This window comes from Mauremys mutica, chromosome 20, assembly GCF_020497125.1.
Source record: "Mauremys mutica isolate MM-2020 ecotype Southern chromosome 20, ASM2049712v1, whole genome shotgun sequence".
NCBI classification, from domain to species: Eukaryota; Metazoa; Chordata; order Testudines; family Geoemydidae; genus Mauremys; species Mauremys mutica.
The window spans coordinates 20616075-20639881 of record NC_059091.1 but is presented as its reverse complement, the minus strand read 5'-3'; the positions used below and the strand labels follow the sequence as shown (position 1 = coordinate 20639881).

At 48.2% G+C, this 23807-nt stretch overlaps 1 protein-coding gene across 2 annotated transcripts in view; it reads right to left on the bottom strand.

Annotated features, from left to right (window-relative positions):
* Positions 1-23807, bottom strand: part of LOC123353447 (low affinity immunoglobulin epsilon Fc receptor-like) — an 82044-nt gene that overhangs the window by 7959 nt on the left and 50278 nt on the right. The window contains exons 1-5 of one of the 2 annotated variants that reach the window (XM_044994541.1): positions 7681-8888; positions 6987-7097; positions 5891-5980; positions 4861-4911; positions 4618-4707 (exon numbers count right to left, since the gene is read on the bottom strand). The exons of the other annotated variant lie outside the window; for it this stretch is intronic. Coding sequence (XP_044850476.1) covers positions 4618-4707; positions 4861-4911; positions 5891-5980; positions 6987-7097; positions 7681-7777 — 439 coding nt within the window. The 5' untranslated portion in view covers positions 7778-8888. Of the gene's footprint in view, positions 1-4617; positions 4708-4860; positions 4912-5890; positions 5981-6986; positions 7098-7680; positions 8889-23807 lie in introns of those variants that run through there. 2 annotated transcript variants of the gene reach the window in all.

The window sequence follows — 23807 nt, the reverse complement described above, 5'->3', positions numbered from 1 at the left end:
TACCTGTCCCTAGGGAAGGGCGCCAAAGGGGTGACAAGATCGTGACGATAAATAGTTGGCTGAGAGAGTGGTGTTACAAGGAGGGCTTTGGGATGTATGGGCACTGGGAGGCTTTCGGGGACAGAGAACTGTTCTCACGGGATGGGCTCCACCTAAGTAGGGAAGGAAGTAGAATTCTAGGAGGGAGGCTGGCTCATCTGATTAAAAGAGCTTTAAACTAGACATTGGGGGGAGACGGTTGGGAGAGGTACAGGTACTCTCCACACCAAATTTATACATTGAGAGTGAGAACAACAGGATAACAACAGATATAGCCAGAGGGGGAGGGTTAGGTATAAGGAAGGGGTGGGGACGGATACTAGACCGACAGGTCATACTGGTAGTACTGTGTCCCTACCAAGTTGGGTGAAAAGGGTGAGAGGAGCCAAACAGCAAAAATTAGGATGTTTGTTCACCAATGCGAGAAGCTTAGGTAACAAAATGGAGGAACTGGAGCTCCTGGTCCGAGAATTGAAACCGGATATCGTAGGAATAACCGAAACATGGTGGAACGGTAGCCATGACTGGAGTACAGGTATGGAAGGGTATGTGCTGTTTAGGAAAGACCGAAACAAAGGTAAAGGTGGGGGAGTAGCATTGTATGTCAATAATGAGGTGAAATGTAACAAAATAACTAGCAATGCAATGGATAATACGGAGTCTGTTTGGGCAATGGTGACATTGGGGAAGAAAACTACTAGAGCATCCCCTGGGATAGTGATTGGGGTGTGCTATAGACCGCCGGGATCTAGCCTGGATATGGATAGAGAGCTCTTTAATGTTTTTAAGGAGGTAAATACTAATAGGAACTGTATGATCATGGGAGACTTTAACTTCCCGGATATAGATTGGGAAACAAATGCTAGTAATAATAATAGGGCTCAGCTTTTCCTAGACGTGATAGCTGATGAATTCCTTCATCAAGTAGTTGCTGAACCGACGAGGGGGAATGCCATTTTAGATCTGATTTTGGTGAGTAACGAGGACCTTGTTGAGGAAATAGTTGTAGGGGACAACGTTGGCTCGAGTGATCATGAGCTAATTGGTTTCAAAATAAATGGAAGGATAAACAAAATTGCATCTGAGACTAAGGTTTACGATTTCAAAAGGGCTAACTTTACTAAATTAAGGCGACTAGTTAGGGAAGTGGATTGGACTAACATATTTAGGGATCTAAAGGCAGAAGACGCCTGGGGTTACTTCAGGTTGAAGTTGCAGGAGCTGTCAGAGGCCTGTATCCCGAGAAAGGGAAAACAGTTAGTAGGTAGCAGTTTTAGACCAAGCTGGATGAGCAAGCGTCTCAGAGGGGTGATTAAGAAAAAACAGAAAGCGTACAAGGACTGGAAAATGGGAGGGATCAGCAAAGAAACCTACCTTATTGAGATCAGAGGGTGTAGGGAAGCAGTGATAAAGGCAAAGAGCCAGGTGGAGATGGACCTAGCGAAGGGGATTAAAACCAATAGCAAAAAGTTTTTTAGCCATATAAATAGGAAGGAAACCAAGAAGGAAGAAGTGGGACCGCTTAAAACTTTAAACGGAGTGGAGATTAGGGATAATCTTGGCATGGCACAATATCTAAATGAATATTTTGCCTCGGTCTTTAATGAGGCTAATGAAGGGCTCAGGAATAGTGGTAGAGGGACTGAGGGGAATGAAGATATGGGGGTAGACATTACGGTATCTGAGGTAGAAGCCAAACTTGAACAGCTTAACGGAAGTAAATCAGGGGGCCCGGATAATCGTCATCCTAGAATATTAAGGGAATTGGCGAGTGAAATTGCAAGCCCGTTAGCGATAATTTTTAATAAATCTCTAAACTCGGGGGTTGTACCGTTTGACTGGAGATTAGCTAATATAGTTCCTATATTCAAGAAGGGGAAAAAAAGTGACCCGGGTAACTACAGGCCTGTTAGTTTAACATCTGTAGTATGCAAAGTCATGGAAAAAATTTTAAAGTAGAGAGTGGTTACGGACCTTGAGGCCGATGGCAACTGGGACAAATTACAGCATGGTTTTACGAAAGGTAGGTCGTGCCAAACCAACCTGATCTCCTTCTTTGAGAAAGTAACAGATTTTTTAGACAAGGGAAATGCGGTGGATCTAATATATCTTGATTTCAGTAAGGCGTTTGATACGGTACCGCATGAGGAATTACTGGTTAAATTGGAAAAGATGGGGATCGAAATGAAAATCCAGAGGTGGATAAGGAGCTGGTTAAAGGGGAGACTGCAGAGGGTCGTATTGAAGGGTGATCTGTCGGGTTGGAGGGGGGTTACCAGTGGAGTTCCTCAAGGTTCGGTTTGGGTCCGATTTTATTTAATCTATTTATCGCTGACCTTGGAACCAAAAGAAGGAGTGGGCTGATAAAGTTTGCGGATGACACCAAGTTGGGAGGTATTGCCAATTCGGAAAAGGATCGGGATATCCTCCAGGGAGATTTGGATGACCTTGTAAACTGGAGTATTAGTAACAGGATGAAATTCAATAATGAGAAGTGTAAGGTTATGCATTTAGCGATGACTAACAAGAATTTTAGTTATAAGCTGGGGACGCACCAGTTGGAAGTAACGGAGGAGGAGAAGGACCTAGGAGTCCTGGTTGATCGTAGGATGACTATGAGTAGGCAATGTGATGTGGCCGTTAAAAAGCTAATGCGGTCTTGGGATGCATTAGGCGAGGTATTTCTAGTAGAGATAAGGAGGTGCTAGTCCCGTTATATAAGGCGTTGGTGAGACCTCATTTGGAATATTGTGTGCAGTTTTGGTCTCCCATGTTTAAGAAGGATGAATTCAAACTGGAACGGGTACGAAGAAGGGCCACTAGAATGATCCGAGGAATGGAAAGCCTGTCATATGAAAGGAGACTTGAGGAGCTTGGTTTGTTTTCCTTAACCAAAAGAAGGATAGGAGGAGATATGATTGCACTCTTTAAATATATCAGAGGGATAAATACCAGGGAAGGAGAGGAATTATTTCAGCTCAGTGCTAATGTGGACACGAGGACAAACGGATATAAATTGTCAGTCAGGAAATTTAGGCTTGAAATTAGACGAAGGTTTCTAACCATCAGAGGAGTGCAATTCTGGAACAGCCTACCGAAGGAAACAGTGGGGGCGAAGGACCTCCATGACTTTAAGATTAAGCTACATAAGTTTATGGAGGAGATGGTGTGATAGGATAACGGGCTTAGTTAATAGGTCAATAACGTGCCACACTGGTAATTAGTACAAAGGGTCAATGTTGGGATATTGTTAGCATTTTCCAGAGGGTCTGGCTGGAGAGTCTTGCCCACATGCTCGGGGTTCAGCTGATCGCCATATTTGGGGTCGGGAAGGAATTTTCCTCCAGGGTAGATTGGCAGTGGCCCTGGAGGTTTTTCGCCTTCCTCCGCAGCATGGGGCAGGGGTCGCTTGCTGGTGGATTATCTGCTACTTGAAGTCTTTAAATCATGATTTGGAGCATTCAACAGCAGAGTCAAGGGAGTGAATTAGTTCAGGAGTGGGTGGATCGGCTTATGTGGCCCGCATCTTGCAGAAGGTCAGACTAGATGATCATAATGATCCCTTCTGATCTTGAATTCTATGATTCTATGATTCTATGATTGATTTTCCTTCAAGCCAACTGTTGGATTCAGTGAGGGAATTTTTTCCTCAGTAGGCTCACAATAAGGTAGCCCACACTCCACTTCTGCATCATGGGCCTCTTCTATGGAAGTCTAAATCCCTAGTCACAGCCCTGACACCAGCATAAATAAGATCAGAACCCGGCTCATGTTTGCACTGGATGGGCCTGATACCACATGGGATAAGCACTGCCAAATTCCTTCTGCAGGCCATGGGAGCCGTGAGCTCTCAGCAGCGCTGAGCGAACCAGAGCACCCCACCACCGCCACCACCACTCCCACGTATCTACAGTGTACTGAGATCACAATGCAGCAAAGCCCTTGAACACAAAGCCAGCGATTTTCAACCTGTTTTCATTTTCGGACCCCTGAATTTTAGAATGGAGGCGAGGATCCCTTTGAAAATCTTGGGCATAGTCTGCGGACCCCCATGGGTCTACGGACCACAGGTCGCAAACCACTGCTCTGAGATGTGTTACACCACACAGTAATCACGAGCATGGAGTTGTTTGACAGCTGCTATTGTGGGTAACAACTTGGGGACTGAACTGTGGTTCTCCAGGGCTAAAAGCAGGAACTACTTCAGCTTCAGATAAAGCTGCCGAACCGTCTCCTAGATCAGCACAGAAGGGGGCCTGTCACACATGCCCACCAATGGGTTACACATGCATAAGTGCCTTTGCTGGATCAGGGTCTGAGTTCCAAAGTTCTGCTGCAGCATGAACTGGGCTCAGGATAAAACCTGGGGAGGCCCATGGGAGCAGGATGCAGCTGAACCCAAACTAAAATGGGATTATCCATGTAGGGCTCCCTGCTCCGTCATCATACTTCCCCTTTGTCATCCTCCTTCTCTCCTTCCTTTTCAGTTTGCCCTTCACAGGGAAAGATCAGACCCAGGAGTCCCTCTACAAGGAAGCAGCAGTGATCAGGCATTGGAAGGAAAAGGATGTTTCTCACCTATGGCGTCCTGGAGATGTGATTGGTCTTTCACGTGATCAGCTTGGATCTCCTCGATCCCCAGCCTAACCCCAGCCAGCTCCTTGGACACTGCAAACAACAGAGGGTAGAAAAGAACTGCTGTACATGGGCGCATCGAAGGGAGAGATCCCACCCATGTGCAACCCCCAGGATTTTATTGCACGTCTTGTGACAAGGGAACTGTTTATGCCCAACCTCTTGAGAAACATCAGCAGAACCTACCATTAAGAAGTTGACTGTTAAACACGTTGAATTCTTTGGACATCTTCAACTCTAAAAGGAAAATGAGAGAATGGGAAGTTTCCAATTTAAATAACAACACAGAATCTCATGCTGCCCCACCCACAAGCTCGACCACTGAGGAGCGCTGGATAAGGACCGTTCCTACAGGAGTGTGTGAAATTTATGGAGCAAGCGCAGTCATTTGCAAGGATGTAAATGAGTTTCACTTATAGCTATTACTCATTTAAATTACCATGCTACCTACAAGCCCCACCTGAGCTTAGGGCCCCTTTGTGCCAGGTGCTGCACAAACCCGAACTGAGATTGGGTACCCTTGCTCTGGCACTGCATAGACACTGAGCGAGAGATGGTTACAATACAAATAGACAAGAAATGATACCCATTTCAAAGATAGTGAAACTGAGGGATGGAGAAATGAAGGTCCATTTGCTGGGTGTTTGGGGACACATTACCACACTCTTCTGGGCAGACTGGGGCCTCCCCCGAGCCATATTCCTGCTTCCTTTTTTCAGACGGGCAGGGGAGTGTCCTGGAGGAGACGAGTCTCAGTTCCCACTCACCCTAGCAGTAATTGTCTTTATGGGGTCCCCAGGCATGTGCCTACTCCTGCTACAGACCAATTCTACTCATGCCTATGGCTTCCCCAGCAGGATAACACTCTCAGCCAATGAGACAATGGTAGAAAAGTGACCTCATCAAAACAAAATTTCATTGGCTAATCAGTGATATTAGGAGCAGGACAATGTTATCCAACAACTTCTAAGAGCTGCTTCCACCTCCCGTGGTTGTCCCACACCCCACAATAATTTGGAGCCCTGTCTGAGCTGTGATCAGATCCCCAGCTGATGTATGTCTGCTCAGCTCCACTGAAGTCCAAGGAGCTACATCAACTTCCACCAGCTCTGCAACTGACCCCGTGGGCCCAACTCTGCCCTCCCTTGATCTGTAAGGACTAAAAAAGATCTGCGAGGTCTGAGAAGGAATAGAAACATTTCCTTTATCCTCTCACCTAGATAGTCCTGCTGATATGACAGATTTCTCTTGGCATCTCTTCTTATAGTGTCTCTATCCACCTGGGCTTCGGCAAGACCCTTGGACACTGTAGACATGAGATTTTTGATAGCGGAGCAAAATTTATCAGCAGGGGAAACCCATATCTTTGCAGACATCCGTGCTGCTGTAAATACAGTTTCCTTACAGGTACTAACCAAGACTTCTGATGTCAAGTCCTTCATGCTAGTTGTGATCCTCCGCTACAGGCGCACTGTGCTCAACACAGGGATTCATTATTCTGGACATCAGCTCGGTCCTTGGTACAATGTAGAGCTGTGTTGGGGCTGCTCTATGTTACACTGAGCTGTCAGTGGCCCCAAGATGTGCCGTGAAGCTGCTACTGCTACACACAGGTGAGGAATGTGGCTGGAAAACTCAAAGGGGCATAGCAAAGCTGAGAGTGAAAAGGCTCACCCTCCCCAGAGCAATGCAGAGCTCTGAGTGCTGTGCAGAGCAGAAAGCTTCCTGCTGCCACAAGGAGCCTGTCTCGATTTGTGTGTGGTTAGCTGGTTGCAAAATTAGAAAGGAAAGGAATGCATTTGTCGGGCCCTAGCTCTCCGTGTGTTAATGTGGAAGAGGTAATTGTGGCAGCGCATTGTGCAATGCCTGGTTGAATTGGTCTCACTTCCGGACATTCCCTCTCTGCTAGCAGGATCCGCAGTCACCCCTTTGCACGGGCTCCAGCACACCGTTGAAAAAAGAACATTTTTATATGACTATTTCAAAACCTTAAAAATGTCACCAGAAACATGGTCCTATTATTGATTTTGGGTGGGATTTTTCTGAGATTTACAAGCACAGGTTCCATGGAAAGCTAGTGATAGTTATGCTAAGGACAAATCCCACCCCTTCGAAAATCCGGTCACCTTAACTCAGAGGTGAGTGAAAGTTACGTAGCTCTGGCAACTGCTCCACAATTAACATCACAGCTGAGCCTCAATTCTCAGCCCAATTTTGTGCCCTACTGCTAAAATCCACCAAAACTAGTCAGAGCAGCCTCGATCCTGGCAGATGAGATCTGAGGCCAAGGTAGAAACAAACAGGAGACTTACATTTCCCAAGGTTCACCACGATGAGAGCGGTGGCCACTGCAATGCAAATCGCCAGCAGGACGTACAGGATCACATTGGCCTTTCCTTGGGCAAAGTTGGAGAGGCAAAGAGCTGTGGGGACCAACACTGGTTAGATCTCTCAATGCAGGATCAACCCCTCCTAACACTCCCTTTGGGGAGAAACTCCCGGGACTGAACATGGTTCCCTACAAGAGACGATGACTGAACAAGGGGAAGGGAGGGATTCACCATAGGACCTTGAGGTAGTTCTCAGCCTTCGCTATGTTCCATTTTCCATGTTGGGAATTCCTCTCCCTTTTGGCAGTATGGGAAGGGCAGGGGAGTGTGACGCCCAGATTGAGAAGCTCCTGCCTTCAAGGGAGCATGAGAATCCTCTCAGGCTCTAGCAGGAAGATATGGGCAGGTCACAGGACCAGTTTCCTCCCTGGAATAGCAACACTGAAGACACTGGAGTGAGCCAGGTATGAGTTTGTCCCATGATAAGAAAGGAGTTTATGAGGATGATGGGAATATCCAGACTTAACCAAGACACTAATTAGGAGAGAATGAGAAACCCTCTTGCGTGTGGCCACTAGCTAACCTTAAATTAGTGAAGCCAGGAATCGGACATAGGCCTCCTGACTCCCAGGGCAGCTCCTTAATCACAAGCCCACCCTTCCTCAGACCAGCTCACCTTTACCGCCTCTCCCAGGTACTGTACTCGCTCCCTGCACTGTCAGTTCCACCTGATCAGAGTTGTCCCATTTGTGGTAGGAGCTGTCCGGGTGCATGGCTGCGGATGTCTATGTTCTGCTTCTTGCCGTTGGTGCAGTTTATATTGATAGGAGCTGTCTTTGTGCCTTTCCAAGGGAACGGACGCCTGTGGTCACACTTACCATTCTCAGAATTTCCAGGTCAGGGACCATGGCCCACCCATTTCCTCTCCAGATAAGTGCAGAATCATAGAATCTCTGTGGTTCCAGTTGCTGGTCGTTACCACTTCCTGGCTCTGAGATTGCTCAACTCCCATTGACTTTTATCAGAGCATGTTGAAATCAGCACTTCTCTCCCAGAGGCTGCTCAAGACAATCTGCCGCCCTAGGCAAAACTTCGGTGTACCATCGCCCTCCTCAGAGGCCTAGGGTGGCAGATTTGGCCCCGTCACTTCTCTATCATGAAGGAAAGGGCGGCCTTGCCAAATTCCAGTGAGTGGTGTTGTGGTCTTGCATAACTGGGGGGCGGCCAGGCTAAATTTGCCACTGTAGGCAGCTGCCCAGAAGTCTGCCACCTTATTCACCTGCCTACATTGCATGTACCTAGAGCAGCCTCTGCCAGCACCTTACCTGATGGGGTCCTGTACTATTCCTGGACACACTAGACAGGATGGCAGATGGGATTAGCAGAAGGCTTCATGGCCAGAAAAAGGTCAGTTTCTCACCAATAACTGGAGTCACACTCACTTTTCCAACTGGAAGCTTGTGGCACCAGCATCTTGATCCCACGAGGGCAAATGAACTCTTGAAAAACTAAGGGGACATTCTACACCAACCTGGACACTCTCTTGACTTCTCAGGGATTTGGGAACATGTGCCAGCGACTGAGGGGCACTGAAGCTCACTAGACCAGCTGTTTCCCTGCCAGGGGCTCATCCACACCAGCTGGTTAAGAGTTTAGGGGAAGTGTTCACTGTCTAAGCACCGCTTGTACAGCTGAAAGAAACCAGAGAGTATACAGTGCCAATCTTTAAAAAAGGGAAGAAGTAGATACAAGGGAACTAGAGACCGGTCAGTCTCACCTCAGTCCCTGGAAAAATCATGGAGCAGGTCCTCAAGGAAACCATTGTGAAGCACTTGGAGGAGAGGAAGGTAATCAGGAACCGTCAACATGGATTCACTAAGGGCAAGTCATTCCTGACTAACCTGTTTGCCTTCTGTGATGAGAGAACTGGCTCTGTGGATATGGGGAAAGCAGTGGACGTGATATATCTTGATTTTAGCAAAGCTTTTGAACGGTCTCCCACAGTATTCTTGCCAGCAAGTTAAAAAAGTATGGATTGGATGAATGGACAATAAAGTGGATAGAAAGCTGGCTAGATTGTTGGGCTGAATGGGTATTGATCAACGGCTTAATGTCTAGTTGGCAGCCGGTATCAAGCAGGTTACCCCAGGGGTCGGTCGTGGGGCCGTTTTTGTTCAACATCTTTATTAATGATCTGGATGATGGGATGGATTTCACCCTCAGCAACAGGGCCAGCTCTACAGTTTTCGCCGCTCCAAGCAGCGCGCCGAATTGCCGCCGCGGACGGCAGGGGCAGTCCGTGTGCCCTTAGGGCGGCAGGCGCGTTTCCGCGGCAGCGGCAATTTGGCGGCAGCTTCTATGTTTAGCTGAAGCCGCCGCGGACAGCTAAACATAGAAGCTGCTGCCGAATTGCCGCCACTGCGGAAATGCACCTGCTGCCCTAACGGCACACGGACTGCCCCTGCCATCTGCGGCGGCAATTCAGTGCGCTGCTTGGGGGCAAAACAACAGGGACTGCCACCCCTTACAGATTGCCGGCCCAAGCACCAGCTTGGAATGCTGGTGCCTGGAGCTGGCCCTGCTCAGCAAGTTCACAGATGACACTAAGCTGGGGGGAGTTGTAGATACGCTGGAGGGCAGGGATAGGGTCCAGAGTGACCTAGACAAATTGGAGGATTGGGCCAAAAGAAATCTGATGCGGTTCAACAAGGATAAGTGCAGAGTCCTGCACTTAGGATGAAAGAATCCCATGCACTCCTACAGGCTGGGGACCAACTGGCTAAGCAGCAGTTCTGCAGAAAAGGACCTGGGGATTTCAGTGGAAGAGAAGCTGGATATGAGTCAGCAGTGTGCCCTAGTTGCCAAAAAGGCCAATGGCATATTGGGCTGTATTAGTAAGAGCATTTCCAGTAGATCGAAAGAAGTGATTGTTCCCTTTTATTTGGCACTGGTGAGGCTCCCAAATCACCTATCACCATCTTTAGGGGGCTGTTCTGCCATTACACGCACACACTCAGCTCCCATTGAAGGCAGTGGAGTTGCTTGTGTGTCTCTGAGGGCAGAGTTTGGTTCTTGGTCTTATATCCCTGACTAAATCTTGGGGTGGGGGGCAGTGGTGGGTGTGGCACCCCGGGGGAAACTGCTCTTTGGGTGTGGGGCATTGTCAGCAGCACTAGCTGCTGGGGGTCTGCTGCGACGTGGCAGTGCTGGCCGCCCCCAGGACAGCTGCTGGGTGGGGACAGGCCCAGAGGCACCAACTGTGGGGGGCCATCCCAGGAGCACTGCTGAGGCCCACCAAGCAGCGGTGGCTCCGGCAGCCCCTAGGACCACTGTTCAGTTGGTTCCAGGGGCCAGCCGCACCCCAGGCTAGCCACACTGGCCGCTGCTCAGGTCCCCGAGGCCAGCTGCCTGGGGTCACTCAATCAGTGGCCAGTTCAGCTGGCCTCAAGGCCACTCCATAAGTGGCTTGTGCAGCTGTCTGCGGGGCTGCCCAAATGTTGGCTGCGGGGCCACCCAGCAGCGGCCAGTTTGGCTGTTCCCGGGGCCACCTGAACAGCTGACCCTGGAGCCAGCTGCTTGGACGGCCCTGCGATCAGCCACACTGGCCACTGCAGAATTCATGGAGGTTGTGGAAAGTCATGGACAGGGAGCCCTATCTATGATGTTTAGAAATACCAAGGATGTTTTACTAACGGCAGCATGAGACTTACTGTATGTGTCACTCAAACTGAAGTCCCCCATGATCATGCAGCATTTTCCCCTGCTCATTACAGATAGGGACATGAGAAGATGGTCACCCTATTCCTACTGTTATCTGATGATCTGTACAGACACCAACTAATACTCAAGCTTGTGCATATCTGTTAGGACATTAATCCACAAACATTCAAGATCAAAGAATCACAGAATCATAGAATATCAGGGTTGGAAGGGACCTCAGGAGGTCATCTAGTCCAACCCCCTGCTCAAAGCAGGACCAATTCCCAACAAAATCATCCTAATCAGGGCTTTGTCAAGCCTGAACTTAAAAACCTCTAAGGAAGGAGATTCCACCACCTCCCTAGGTAACCATTCCAGTGCTTCACCACCCTCCTACTGAAAAAGGTTTTCCTGATATCCAACCTAAATCTCCCCCACTGCAACTTGAGACAATTGCTCCTTGTTCTGTCATCAGGTACCACTGAGAACAGTCTAGATCCATCCTCTTTGGAACCCCCTTTCAGGTAGTTGAAAGCAGCTATCAAATCCCCCCATATTTTTCTCTTCTGCAGACTGAACAATCCCAGTTCCCTCAGCCTCTCCTCATAAATCATGTGCTCCAGACCCCTAATCATTTTTGTTGCCCTCCGCTGGATTCTTTCCAATTTTTCCACATCCTTCTTGTAGTGTGGGACCCAAAACTGGACACAGTGCTCCAGATGAGGCCTCACCAATGTCAAATAGAGGAGAATGATCATGTCCCTCAATCTGCTGGCAATGCCCCTACTTATACAGCCCAAAATGCTGTTAGCCTTCTTGGCAACAAGGACACATTGTTGATTCATATCCAGTTTCTCATCCACTGTAACCTCTAGGTCCTTTCCTGCACTTGTCCTTTTTGAACCTCATCAGGTTTCTTTTGGCCCAATCCTCTCATTTGACTAGGTCCCTCTGTATCCTATCCCTACCCTCCAGGATATCTACCACTCCTCCCAGTTTAGTGTCATCTGCAAAATTGCTGAGAGTGCAGTCCACACCATCCTCCAGATCATTAATGAAGGTATTGAACAAAACCGGCCCCAGGAACAACCCTTGGGGCACTCTGCTTGAAAGCGGCTGCCAACTAGACATGGAGCCATTGATCACTACCCATTGAGCCCGATGATCTAGCCAGCTTTCTATCCACCTTATAGTCCATTCATCCAGCCCATACTTCTGTAACTTGCTGGCAAGAATACTGTGGGAGAACATATCAAAAGCTTTGCTAAAGTCAAGGAATAACACATCCACTGCTTTGCCCTCATGCACAGAGCCGGTTATCTCCTCACAGAAGGCAATTAGGTTAGTCAGGCATGACTTGCCCATGGTGAATCCATGCTGATTGTTCCTGATCACTTTCCTGTCCTCGAAGTGCTTCAGAATTGATTCCTTGAGGACCTGCTCCATGATTTTTCCAGGGACTGAGGTGAGGCTGACTGGCCTGTAGTTCCCTGGATCCTCCTTCTTCCCTTTTTTAAAGATGGCACTACATTAGCCTTTTTCCAGTCATCTGAAATCTCCCCCGATCGCCATGAGTTTTCAAAAATAATGGCCAATGGCTCGGCAATCACATCCGCCAACTCCTTTAGCACTTTCGGATGCAGCGCATCCGGCCCCATGGACTTGTGCTTGTCCAGTTTTTCTAAATAGTCCTGGACCACTTCTTTCTCCACAGAGGGCTGGTCACCTCCTTCCCATACTGTGCTGCCCAGTGCAGCAGTCTGGGAGCTGACCTTGTTCATGAAGACAGAGGCAAAAAAAAGCATTGAATACATTACCGGTAGCTTTTTCCACATCCTCTGTCACTGTTTGATTGTCAGGCTCTTTTGGCCAGAGAGGAGCCCCCTTTTGCACTCCTTTGGTCTCAGCCTGGAACTGAATTGCGAAGGCCAGGAACTTCATTTATCTGGACCAGCTGGTCCCTGACTGGCTGTTGTTCCCCTTCTAGCACTTGGAGGACCAGGTCTCTGTTCTTTCCAAAATGGCTGATGCAGAGACTCCTATCTAGGCAAGCTTGGAGGACTCACCTTCACTGTTCTTCTCTTCTCAGCCCGCTGTTTCTTGGGGCTGGAGGGCACTGGGTTGCAGGAGGACTATGAGGCCCCCAGCAGGCCAAATATACCCCATCTAAAACCAACTCTAGCCAGTCTCTCCCCAAGGAGACTGGTCCCCTTTCTACTGAGGTGGAGGCCATTCAAACAATACAGACCTCGCTCCCCACAGAAGGTTGACCATTGTTCTACAAAACCAAAATCCTGCATCACTTACCTAGCCAGCAGTTCATTTCCATAAACTTCTGCATTCTCTCTTCCTCTACTCTTGGAACAGGAAAGGTTTATTTGAAGATGGCTTGGACATTCTTCCTCTTCAGCATGCTTGCAAGTGTCCAGACATTATCTACTATCTCTGAGATATCCGGCAACGCAGTGATATGAACAATCACGAATGGACACAAAAGTCTGTCGACTTCCGAAGCATGTCCAGTTATACCTTGTGTCTTGGCTCTGGCAGCGCACTGTCCTGTTGTCCTCCTATCCATTGCAGAACGTTCTTTTGATTCTTTGGAGTATGGAATCTCCAGTAATTTTCTGGTCTGGGAAGTAAGTGCCTTCCTGCAGCTGTTCAAACAGACCAGAGTTCCTGAAGATGCGAGCATCATGCACCTTTCCCGGCCATCCCACGTTGATGTCGGTGAAACGTCCCTTGTGATCCACCAGTGCTTGCAGCACCATGGAAAAGTACCCCTTGCGGTTTACGTACTGGCCGCCCCAGTGTGCCGGGTCCAAGATAGGAATATGCGTTCCGTCTGTCACCCTGCCGCAGTTAGGGAACCCCAGCACATTAAAGCCATCCACAGTGGTCTGCACATTTCCCAAAGTCACTACCCTTGATTGCAGCTGGTCAATGATTGTGTTGGCTACTTGCAGCACAGCAACCCCTACATTAGATTTGCCCACTCAAACTGAGTCCCGACTGACCAGTAGCTGTCAGGCGTTGCAAGTTTCCATAGAGCTAGGGCCACTCGCTTCTCAACTGTGAGGGCTGCTCTCATTCTGGTGTCTTTGCGCTTCAGGGCAGGGGAAAGCAAGTCACAAAGTTCCGTGAAAGTGGCCCTACGCATACGAAAGTTTTGGAGCCACTGGGAATCATCCCAGACCTACAACACTATGTGGTCCCAACACTGTGCTTGTTTCTTGGGCCCAGAATCAGCATTCCGCGGCATGAACCTGGCCCAATGCCATCATGATCTCCCAATCGCCACATGCCGTGCTTCTAGGAACGTCTGTGTCCATGTCCTCAGTATAGTAATCACACAGTCATCGATTCCTCACCTAGTTTTGCAGGTACTGCACATACTGCTGGATAATGCGTGAAGTATTTACAATGGTCAAAACTGCAAAGGAGATCTGAGCGGGCTCCATGCTTGCTATGGCGCCTGTACGGGTAATCCTGGAAAAAGGGCACGAAAGCTGGTTGGTTCAAGATGGCCAATAAAAGGCAGTAAATGGTTGTCTTCTGTAGTGCACCGCTCTGACATTTGATGCTAGCCTTGGTACTGTGGATGCACTCCGCCGAATTCAAGTGCTTTAGTGGGGGGACACAACACCAAATGTATAAAATAGCTTCCGAAAATTCGAATCGAATAAGTTCAAATTAATTTTGTACTGTAGACGTACCCTTAGTAGCAGCGGTAATGTCAAACTGTTAATATCATAGGACCTAAATGGTTTAACTTCATTCCAGCCATTTATGGTTTTTGCGGGCCTGCTCCAGGGGAATATAATCCCAGTACAATAACACCAGAATCATTTGGTCACTTAGGGGGTTCAGGAACAGGAATCTTGTTCCCAAGGGAACAATAGGTGTGGTATTAACCCATTAAATTCCTTATCCCAACATCCACAAAGGCTGTTTCCCTACTTGGTCCTGCTTCCACACGGAAGTGTATTTATCATTCCACCACATGGTGATCACATTACCAATACCCAAGTAATTTGTCCCTTTGCACTCAATTGTCTAATGGGGTAAGGTCTGGACACCTCAAATCTTTTTAATTGATTCCAAGCAATATATATTAACAATCGGGGCGCTGATGGAGCTCGGAGATTAAAGCTCATAAAGCTTCCATTATTCATTTGGAAGGATTCCATTGTGCTTACCATAACCACTTATCCTGTATGATTTTCTGTAAAAAAGCACAGAACATGTAATATGCAGTTTAACCCTGTTAAGGTTCCCTCCACACTCTGAACTTTAGGGTACAGATGTGGGGACCTGCATGAAAGACCCCCTAAGCTTCTTTTTACCAGCTTAGGTTAAAATATGCTGCCACCACCAAGCATTTTAACCAAATATTTATGGAGAGCCACTTGGAACTCTGTCTTTCCCCAAATATCTCCCAAGTCCCTAACCCCCCTTTCCTAGGTAGGCTTGAGAATAATTCTCCCCAAGCCCCTACACCCTTTTCCCTGGGAAGGCTTGAGAATATCCCCTCACCAATTAGTCCTGGTGAACACAGACCCAAACCCTTGGATCTTAAAACAATGAAAAATCAATTAGGTTCTTAAATGAAGAATTTTATTAAAAGAAAAAGGTAAAAATCATCTCTGTAAAATCAGGATGGAAAATAACTTTACAGGGTAATCAGATTCAAAGAGCCCAGAGGAACCCCCTCTAGCCTTAGGTTGAAAGTTACAGCAAACAGAGGTAAACCCTCTTAGCAAAAGGTACATTTACAAGTTGAGAAAACAAAGATAAAACTAACACTCCTTGCCTGGCTGTTACTTACAAGTGTGAAATATGGGAGACTGGTTCAGAAAGATTTGGAGAGCCTGGATTGATATCTGGTCTCTCTTAGTCCCAAGAGCGAACAACTCCAAAACAAAGAGCACAAACGAAAGCCTTCCCCACCCCCAGACTTGAAAGTATCTTGTCCCCTTATTGGTCCTTTGGGTCAGGTGTCAACCAGGTTACCTGAGCTTCTTAACCCTACAGGTAAAAGGGTTTGGGTATTGTATATAGGAGGGTTATTACCCTTCCCTTTCTAGTTATGACAAACCCTTGTATTCCTTTAATTGCATGGCATGTTTCCACCAAGGCTGTTCCTCTATTTCAACCAAGTACAGAGAGGACCCTAATTTATCAAAATTGGCCAAGGACCTAACCACTCTCCTTTGGGAAATTTTTCTTTGGAGCTTGTTCAATTTTAACCATAACATGGCTTCCAATTTGCCATTGTTTGATATCACTGCTTCCATCAAATGCCTGGTTCATTTTTTGCTGTGCTGCAGCTGCTCCTTGAACTGTGCCCAACCAATATTTAAAGCTGTTGTTCAATGTGGTAGTAATTGTTTCACGATCTGGGGGCTACAGCATGTTTTCCCAGCCAGGCTCAGGTCTCCCAAAGAGTATTTCATAGGGACTAAATCCTGTCATGCGATTTGCACGGCTCCTGATCCTTATCAGAACCCATGTCAGTACCATGTCCCAATTTGTTCCCACCTCATTACACTCTTTAGACAGTTCAATTTTAAGAGATTTATTCATCCTTTCCACCTGTCCCCCAGATTGCAGGTGGTAGGGGACGGGTAAAGGAAGGGGAATACCAGTCCATGTCCTGTCTCATAAAAGCAGGACCATTGTCAGAATAAATGCTGTGTGGCAGGCCCCGCCGTTATTAACATTTTTGCAACTGCAGCACTATTTTCCTTTTTAGTAGGGAATGCTTCTACCCATTTGCTAAAACTATCCACAATTACAAACAAAAATCTGTTTCCTCTAGGAGTCCCACAAAATCAAGCTGTAAACGTTGGAGGGGGCCTTTTAACAGTTGCTGCATTAACTCTCCATATCTTTTACTTCTAGCAGGGTCTCGCTTAGCACACATTAAACAGCTATGAATATGCAGGTTTAAATCCTCTTTCATTCCAGGCCACCATCCCAGTTTTTAAAGTTTTTCTAATGCCTCTTCCTGTTTTGGGTGGCATCCCAAAATTGAACCCTATATCTATCCTAAAAGGAGGTCCTGCATCTGCCGAGGGATTACCAGAACCCGTTCATTTTCTGGTTTAACCATAATTAGGTCTCCCTTCTTTCTCAATGGGACACCCTGCCACTGTGAGGGTCATTCTACTATCCACTGCTGTATTAAATCATCTTTTACCTGCAGGTCCTGTGAAAGCTGTAGCTCTTTCTGGCTGGTCTCTTCACTTGTTTTTGTTTTGCTTTGCTTGTGGGTGGTTACTGCCACGGGCGTGGGCTCCCACCGTGTTCCAGTGAGTGTTGCTTCCTTAGTCAACGTATCTGCTTGTTCATTTCCTTTTTACAATGGACCTGTCCTCTTATTGGCTTTTATTTTAACCATCTGGAGCCTCTGATACTGCCTTGCCAATTTCTCAATTTGCTGCCATAAGGTCTGGTGTTTAATTTCGGATCTGTCAGTTCCTGTAAAATCTACACTATTCCACCATGGTAGGTAGACGGTGGTTCCCTTTTAAACGTAATCTGAATCAGTTCCTATTATTAGCTCCGTTTGCTTGTGTCATGGACTCACAGATCGTGCCCACTCGTGGCCCCGTGCGGTCCGTGGGGGGTGCCCCTTTCAGTGCGACAGCCCTTTTCCCGGGGGTCCACTCTCTCTTGGGGTCAGGCCCCTCCACCTCCTAGAGCTGCACCTCCCTGAGCCTTAGCACACCTGTTTCTCGCCGTGGGCCCCCTCAGGGAGTCTACGCGCTCTGGACCCCCCGGGCCTCCTCACCCCCAAACAGGTTGATGCAACCCTGTTCTCTAGACTGGAGAGACTCTCAGCCAGCGTAAAACAGGAGCATTTATTGAGAGTTGAACACAGCACAGGAAACTCTCGGGGCCTCGCCTCCCTCAGCCCAGCACATCCCCGTCTCCCTGCATCCAGGTGGGCTCTGCCTGCTCCCCTTTCCAGCCCAGAACCCCCCTGCTTCCCAGCGGGGCCTCTGATATCCCCAGCCCCAAGTCCTGCCTCTGTCCATTGTCTTCTTTCCCGGTAAACAGGACGGCCTGGGTCTCCTCTCAGCCCTCCTCTGGCCGGTCAGGTCACTGGGGTCCTCTCTTCACAGCCCATTGTCCTCATAGGATCATAGAATATTAGGGTTGGAAAGGACCTCAGGAGGTCATCTAGTCCAACCCCCTGCTCAAAGCAGGACCAATCCCCAGATTTTTACCCCAGTTCCCCAAATGGGCCCCTCAAGGATTGAACTCACAACCCTGGGTTTAGCAGGCCAATGCTCAAACCACTGAGCTATCCTTCCCCCCTGAACCAGCTGTGACTCCTGAGCTGGGTCTCTGGGTCACAAGGTCACCGATCGCTGGGGTCTCCATCCTCCAGGCCATTGGCCAGGGTCCCAAGTTCCCTCTCTGGTCCTCTGTAACAACAAACTCCCTCTCCCCTCACCTTGTTAAACCAGTACACCCGGGGACACTGAGTCCCCCTCCCTCTGCATGCAACCCACTGGAAAACACAAGAAAACCAAGAAAACCTCCCACTTCGTCACAGCTTGTTCTTCATTCTAGGTAAAACTTCCAATACCGCTGACACTTCTGCAGACTGTGTTCCTCTTTTGATCAATTTGTACTGGAAGAAGTTAACTATTTGCAGGTTTCCAGTTAAACAGAGCTCTTCAAGGCAGTGTAAAATGAACTACCACCCGCAAACAAATGGTTTCTACAATCACCTGTTCAATTGGGGTTGCTTTAAAGACAGGGTGTGCTTTGGATTCCCGTTGGGGTTCACAAACATGTTCTCGACTGCTTATAGTCCATCCCCATACAGAGATTTCAAGTTCTTTCAGTGGGACTAATTGAACATTCTCGGACATGAGAGCAAAGACCCACTGAATGGCTTTACCTACTCTCACATATCCTTAGACAGATTTTCCTGACTGAGTAATTTTCCCAGTGGATGGTGACTATTTGCAATCACATTGCTTGCTCCAATAACCTTGACCTTGTAAACTGGAGTTGGAGTTGACCTTGTAAACTGGAGTATTAGTAACAGGATGAAATTCAATAGTGAGAAGTGTAAGGTTATGCATTTAGGGATGACTAACAAGAATTTTAGTTATAAGCTAGGGACGCACCAGTTGCAAGTAACGGAGGAGGAGAAGGACCTAGGAGTCCTGGTTGATCGTAGGATGACTATGAGCAGGCAATGTGATGTGGCCGTTAAAAAAGCTAATGCGGTCTTGGGATGCATTAGGCGAGGTATTTCTAGTAGGGATAAGGAGGTGCTAGTCCCGTTATATAAGGTGTTGGTGAGACCTCATCTGGAGTATTGTGTGCAGTTTTGGTCTCCAATGTTTAAGAAGGATGAATTCAAACTGGAACGGGTACAAAGAAGGGCCACTAGAATGATCCGAGGAATGGAAGGCCTGTCGTATGAAAGGAGACTTGAGGAGCTCAGTTTGTTTCCCCTAACCAAAAGAAGGATAAGGGGAGATATGATTGCACTCTTTAAATATATCAGAGGGATAAATACCAGGGAAGGAGAGGAATTATTTCAGCTCAGTGCTAATGTGGACACGAGGACAAACGGATATAAATTGTCAGTCAGGAAATTTAGGCTTGAAATTAGACGAAGGTTTCTAACTATCAGGGGAGTGCAATACTGGAACAGCCTAGCGAGGGAAACAGTGGGGGCGAAGGACCTCCATGACTTTAAGATTAAGCTAGATAAGTTTATGGAGGAGATGGTATGATAGGATACCGGGCTTAGTCAATAGGTTAATTAAGTGCCACACTGGTAAATAGTACAATGGGTCAATGATATGATATTCTTAACCTTTTTCCAGAGGGTATGGCTGGAGAGTCTTGCCCGCATGCTCGGGGTTCAGCTGACCGCCGTATTTGGGGTCGGGAAGGAATTTTCCTCCAGGGTAGATTGGCTGTGGCCCTGGAGGTTTTTCGCCTTCCTCCAAAGCATGGGGCAGGGGTCGCTTGCTAAAGGAGTGGGGGGATCGGCTTAGGTGGCCTGCATCTTGCAGGAGGTCAGACTAGATGATCATAATGGTCCCTTCTGATCTTGAATTCTATGATTCTATGATTGAATAATTGCCTGAGCTTTCTGTAGTGTAGTGCAGTTTGCTCACAAATTCCCAGTTTGCTTTCTGCACCTGTTAATGCACTGCTGTAATAAGCAACAGGTCTCTCCCCAGCACCAGTATCCTGTGTAAGCACACTAACAATACAGAGATTCTTCACACTGGGGTACAATACAAAGGGGAATTTGTCGTTAGGGGCAGCAAAGGTAGGTGCCTCCATTAACCCTTCTTTCAAGCTTTCCCATGTATTATTTGCCTCCTCTGTCCAGGTCCACTGTGGTCTTTTAAGTACCTCATACAGGGGACCTGCCTTCTCTGCGTACCCAACCATAAATTCCCTGCAGAAGTTAGTGAGCCCCAAAAAAGATTGCAAAGTTTTGGTATCAACTGGCATAGGGAGGTTAACAATACACTTCACCCTGTCCTTATCCACAGACCTTCCCCATGTACTGAGTCAAATTCCAAGATATTGCACTTCTTTCTATTTAATCTGGGATTTAGAGGGGTTAACTCAGGTCCGGTGCTACCATTTAGGCGACCTAGGGGGTCGCCTAGGGCGCTAGGATTTGGGGGGGGGGCGGCATTTTCTTCGGCAGCGACCACGGCGGCCGGATCTTCGGCCACCCTGGTTGCCACCGGCATTCAGGCAGAGGGAGCTGGGGTAGGGGGGCGCGGGGAGGGCCGGCTGCAGCAAGTAAGGGGGGTGGTGGTGGCATGCAGGGGAACTCCCCGCCCCAGCTCACCCCTGCCCTGCCTCCTCCCCGAGCATGTTGTGGCTGCTTCACTTCTCCTGTCTCCAAGGCTTGCGGCACCTAAGCTGATTGGCGCCGCAAGCCTGGGAGGCGGGAGAAGTGAAGCAGCGACGGTGTGCTCAGGGTGGAAGCAAAGCAGGAGTGAGCTGGGGCGGGGGCGGGGGTGTGCCTCAGAGCGGAGGGTGGGAAGCTTCCGCGGGGGGGCGCCTCAGGGCAGGGGCTACCGTGGTGGGGGGCGCCTCAGGGCGGGGGCTCGGGGACGGGGGAGGGCACTGAGTCTGTGTTAACTGAGTAACTGCTGCATTAACACTTCATGTTCCTGTTCTGTTTCACTGACTATTAAAATGTCATCTACATACTGGACTATCCCTCCCGTTTGTAACAGTCCCTCCTTCTCTAGCATATTTCTCACTGCAGTGTGAAATGTTGTGGGTGCCTCACAGTACCCCATAGGCAAAACACTCCAGCAATATTGCACACCCTGGAATACAAAGGATGATCTGTATTGAGATTCTGGGTTTAAAGGTAAACTCCAAAAGCCATTTGCCACGTCTAGTACTGAGAGCCACTTCATGTCAGGGGTTACTGCCTCCAACAGTTCTGGGTAAGCAGCCACTACTGGTGCTCCCCGTTTGGCAGTTCTGTTTAACCCCTGATAGCCAAGAGTTAATCTCCACGTTCCAGCAGGTTTTTTAACTGGCCTGACTGGTGCTGCGTTAGGCACTGAACAAATTTAATTAATGTCATCAGACGTCACCGGTGTGGTTTTCTGCTCTGTCCAATGTTGATAACAGTCAGCTGCGTGCGTGTGTTCCTGCTGTGTGCTGCCCCGGCTCTGCACAGATTGCTGGCACAGCAGACCCCGAGAGAAACCCCAATGACCCAGACTCCGAAAAGGTATGAGGGCACCCGGCCAGGTTTATTGCCAAATGAAACACAGTCTCTAGCTCCCTGCATCAGATATCTACAGTTCTTCTAGTACATATGTGCTCCCTGACAATAGACCGGCTCAGTCAGTGGCGGGACTTATCACTGCCCCCTAGGCCAGACAAAGACAACCCCTCAGAGGTCCATTTTAACTCACAAGTACAAACAAGTTACACATCCAGTGATATTGCCAAATATTTCATCCCCTTTGTGAGTCTGTGCACTCTCCATGAGATTTCTGAAGATCAAAAGATGATCACTTTGGTTGCAAAATTGACTGGGATTGCTCTGGACATATTCAATGAAATGCCTATTGATGATGCTTCAAACTATGGTAAATGTAAGGAACTGCTTTTGAAGCAGTTCCAGATTACACCTGAAACCTACAGGATGAAATTCAGGAGTCTTAAGAAGGGATCTGGATTAAGTAATGTGGCCTATGTAAATAAAAGGGGGGGGTTTGTTGGACAAGTGGGTGAGGGGAAAAGGCATCACAAGCTTGGAAGAAATGTGTGATTTGGTTACTCAGGAACAATTCCTGAATATGTGCAGTGATGATGTAAAACAGTATTTGTGGGACAAATGGGTGGATTCAGGGGGGTGAATTAGGTGGGTTTGCAGACTCTTACGAGCAGTCACAAGCTGCAATTAAACATAAACCACCGGCAGAGGGGTACAGGGTTGGTGGAAAGCAGAATCACCATTTTACCCCTGGGAAAAAAAGAGGCTGGGTGGTCATCTCCCCAATCCCCTGTTACTTGTCCCAAGTCTCCTGTTCAAGCAGAGGAGCCCAGAAGGTGCTATCATTGTAAGTCCACTGAGCACCTGCGGAATAAATGTCCTTGGCTGAATGGCAACAAGCACCAGGTAACACATGAAGCTACTGCCTCTTACCACACAGGATTTGTAAAGGTTGCTTCTGCACAACCAAGCAGTGAGCATATGCATGCTGTTAAGCTTACTGGAAAAGTGCTCCAAGGTTTAAGGGACACTGGTGCAGAGATTTCTGTGGTCAGGAGGGATCTAGGAGAAGGATTTGTTACCAGGAAAAATGGCAGAATTGGTGGGAGGTTACAAAGTCCTTGCACCTTTAGCTAAGGTACACATGGAAACTGGTGATTTGCAGGCTGAGCTGACCATTGCAGCGGTGGCACACGATTTTTCACAGTTTCTACTGGGGGAATGATTTCTTTGATGTGGCATAATCTGTCCCAGGGTTTGCTAGCACCAAGAAGGAATCTTATGCTGAAAGTCCCAGGAGGGAGGCTGAAGTCACATGTACTGCTGGGGGAATAGGAGAATGTCTCTTTAATTCCTCTGTAGCAGTGGAGAATGCAGTTTTGGAAGCAGGGTTGGTCGAAACCAGTTCCGGCAGGCCTGGGGCTCAAGGCAGGTCCTGTCCTGTGATCATCTCCTTGGGGGAGGTGAATGTTCCACCTTCTAACAGGGAGGCCATCCCAGCTGCTGACTGTCAGAAAGTTGCAGGTCATCTGGGACAGGTCCTGCCCTGGGGTGCACAGAGACATGCATCCCAGAGATGAAAGTTGTGGTCCTGGTGACTGTTGTGGTGGGAACAGACCCCAAGGACTCTGTAGCTGGAAGGAAGCCCAACCTGAGTGAAGGGCGGGGTGTGGGATTTTCCTGCCCAGCAAAGGGTCTGTCATAGCTGGTAGTTGTGAGCCCACAGCTGAATCAGTGTCACCTTCCCTTTTGGAGGACACAGGGGTGTCTGCCTCAGGGGGCAGCCCAGAGAGGGAAGTCCAGATGGAAAGTGAGGGGGGACAGTAGGGTTTGCCCACTTTTTGTAAGGAGGCTTTTCCCCAGGAGGAGAGTGAAGGATCTGCATCTGAAATGCCATCTGAAACCCCTCACCTGTGGATCAGGTTTTAATGGAAGATTGGGGGTCAGATCTCCTGGAGGGGAGATTCCACCCAGCTGACATTTTGGGAATAGAGAGTGGGGTGTCTGAGGGGATCTTACTAATTCAAAGCACTCCACTGAAAGATGTTGTTCCTGATATGCTCGTAAGAGATAAAACTATCTCTTCAAGGCAGGAGGAAGAAAAACTTTGCATTTGGGAAGCTTCACAAGTGGGTGGGGCCCAACACAAAGAGATTCCAGAGGGAGGGGCCGAGGCCAGGCATGGTTGCAGTGCACCCTTTCCTTGCTGAAACCTCAAACACATGCCTGAATTGAGAGCCTTCTCCAAAGAGGCAGGAGTATCTGTATCTGAACACCTACCATGGTACACAAAGCAATTGGAAAATGGAATAGACACTGAACAAACCAAACTGTGTGAACAAAGTCTGTCTGTC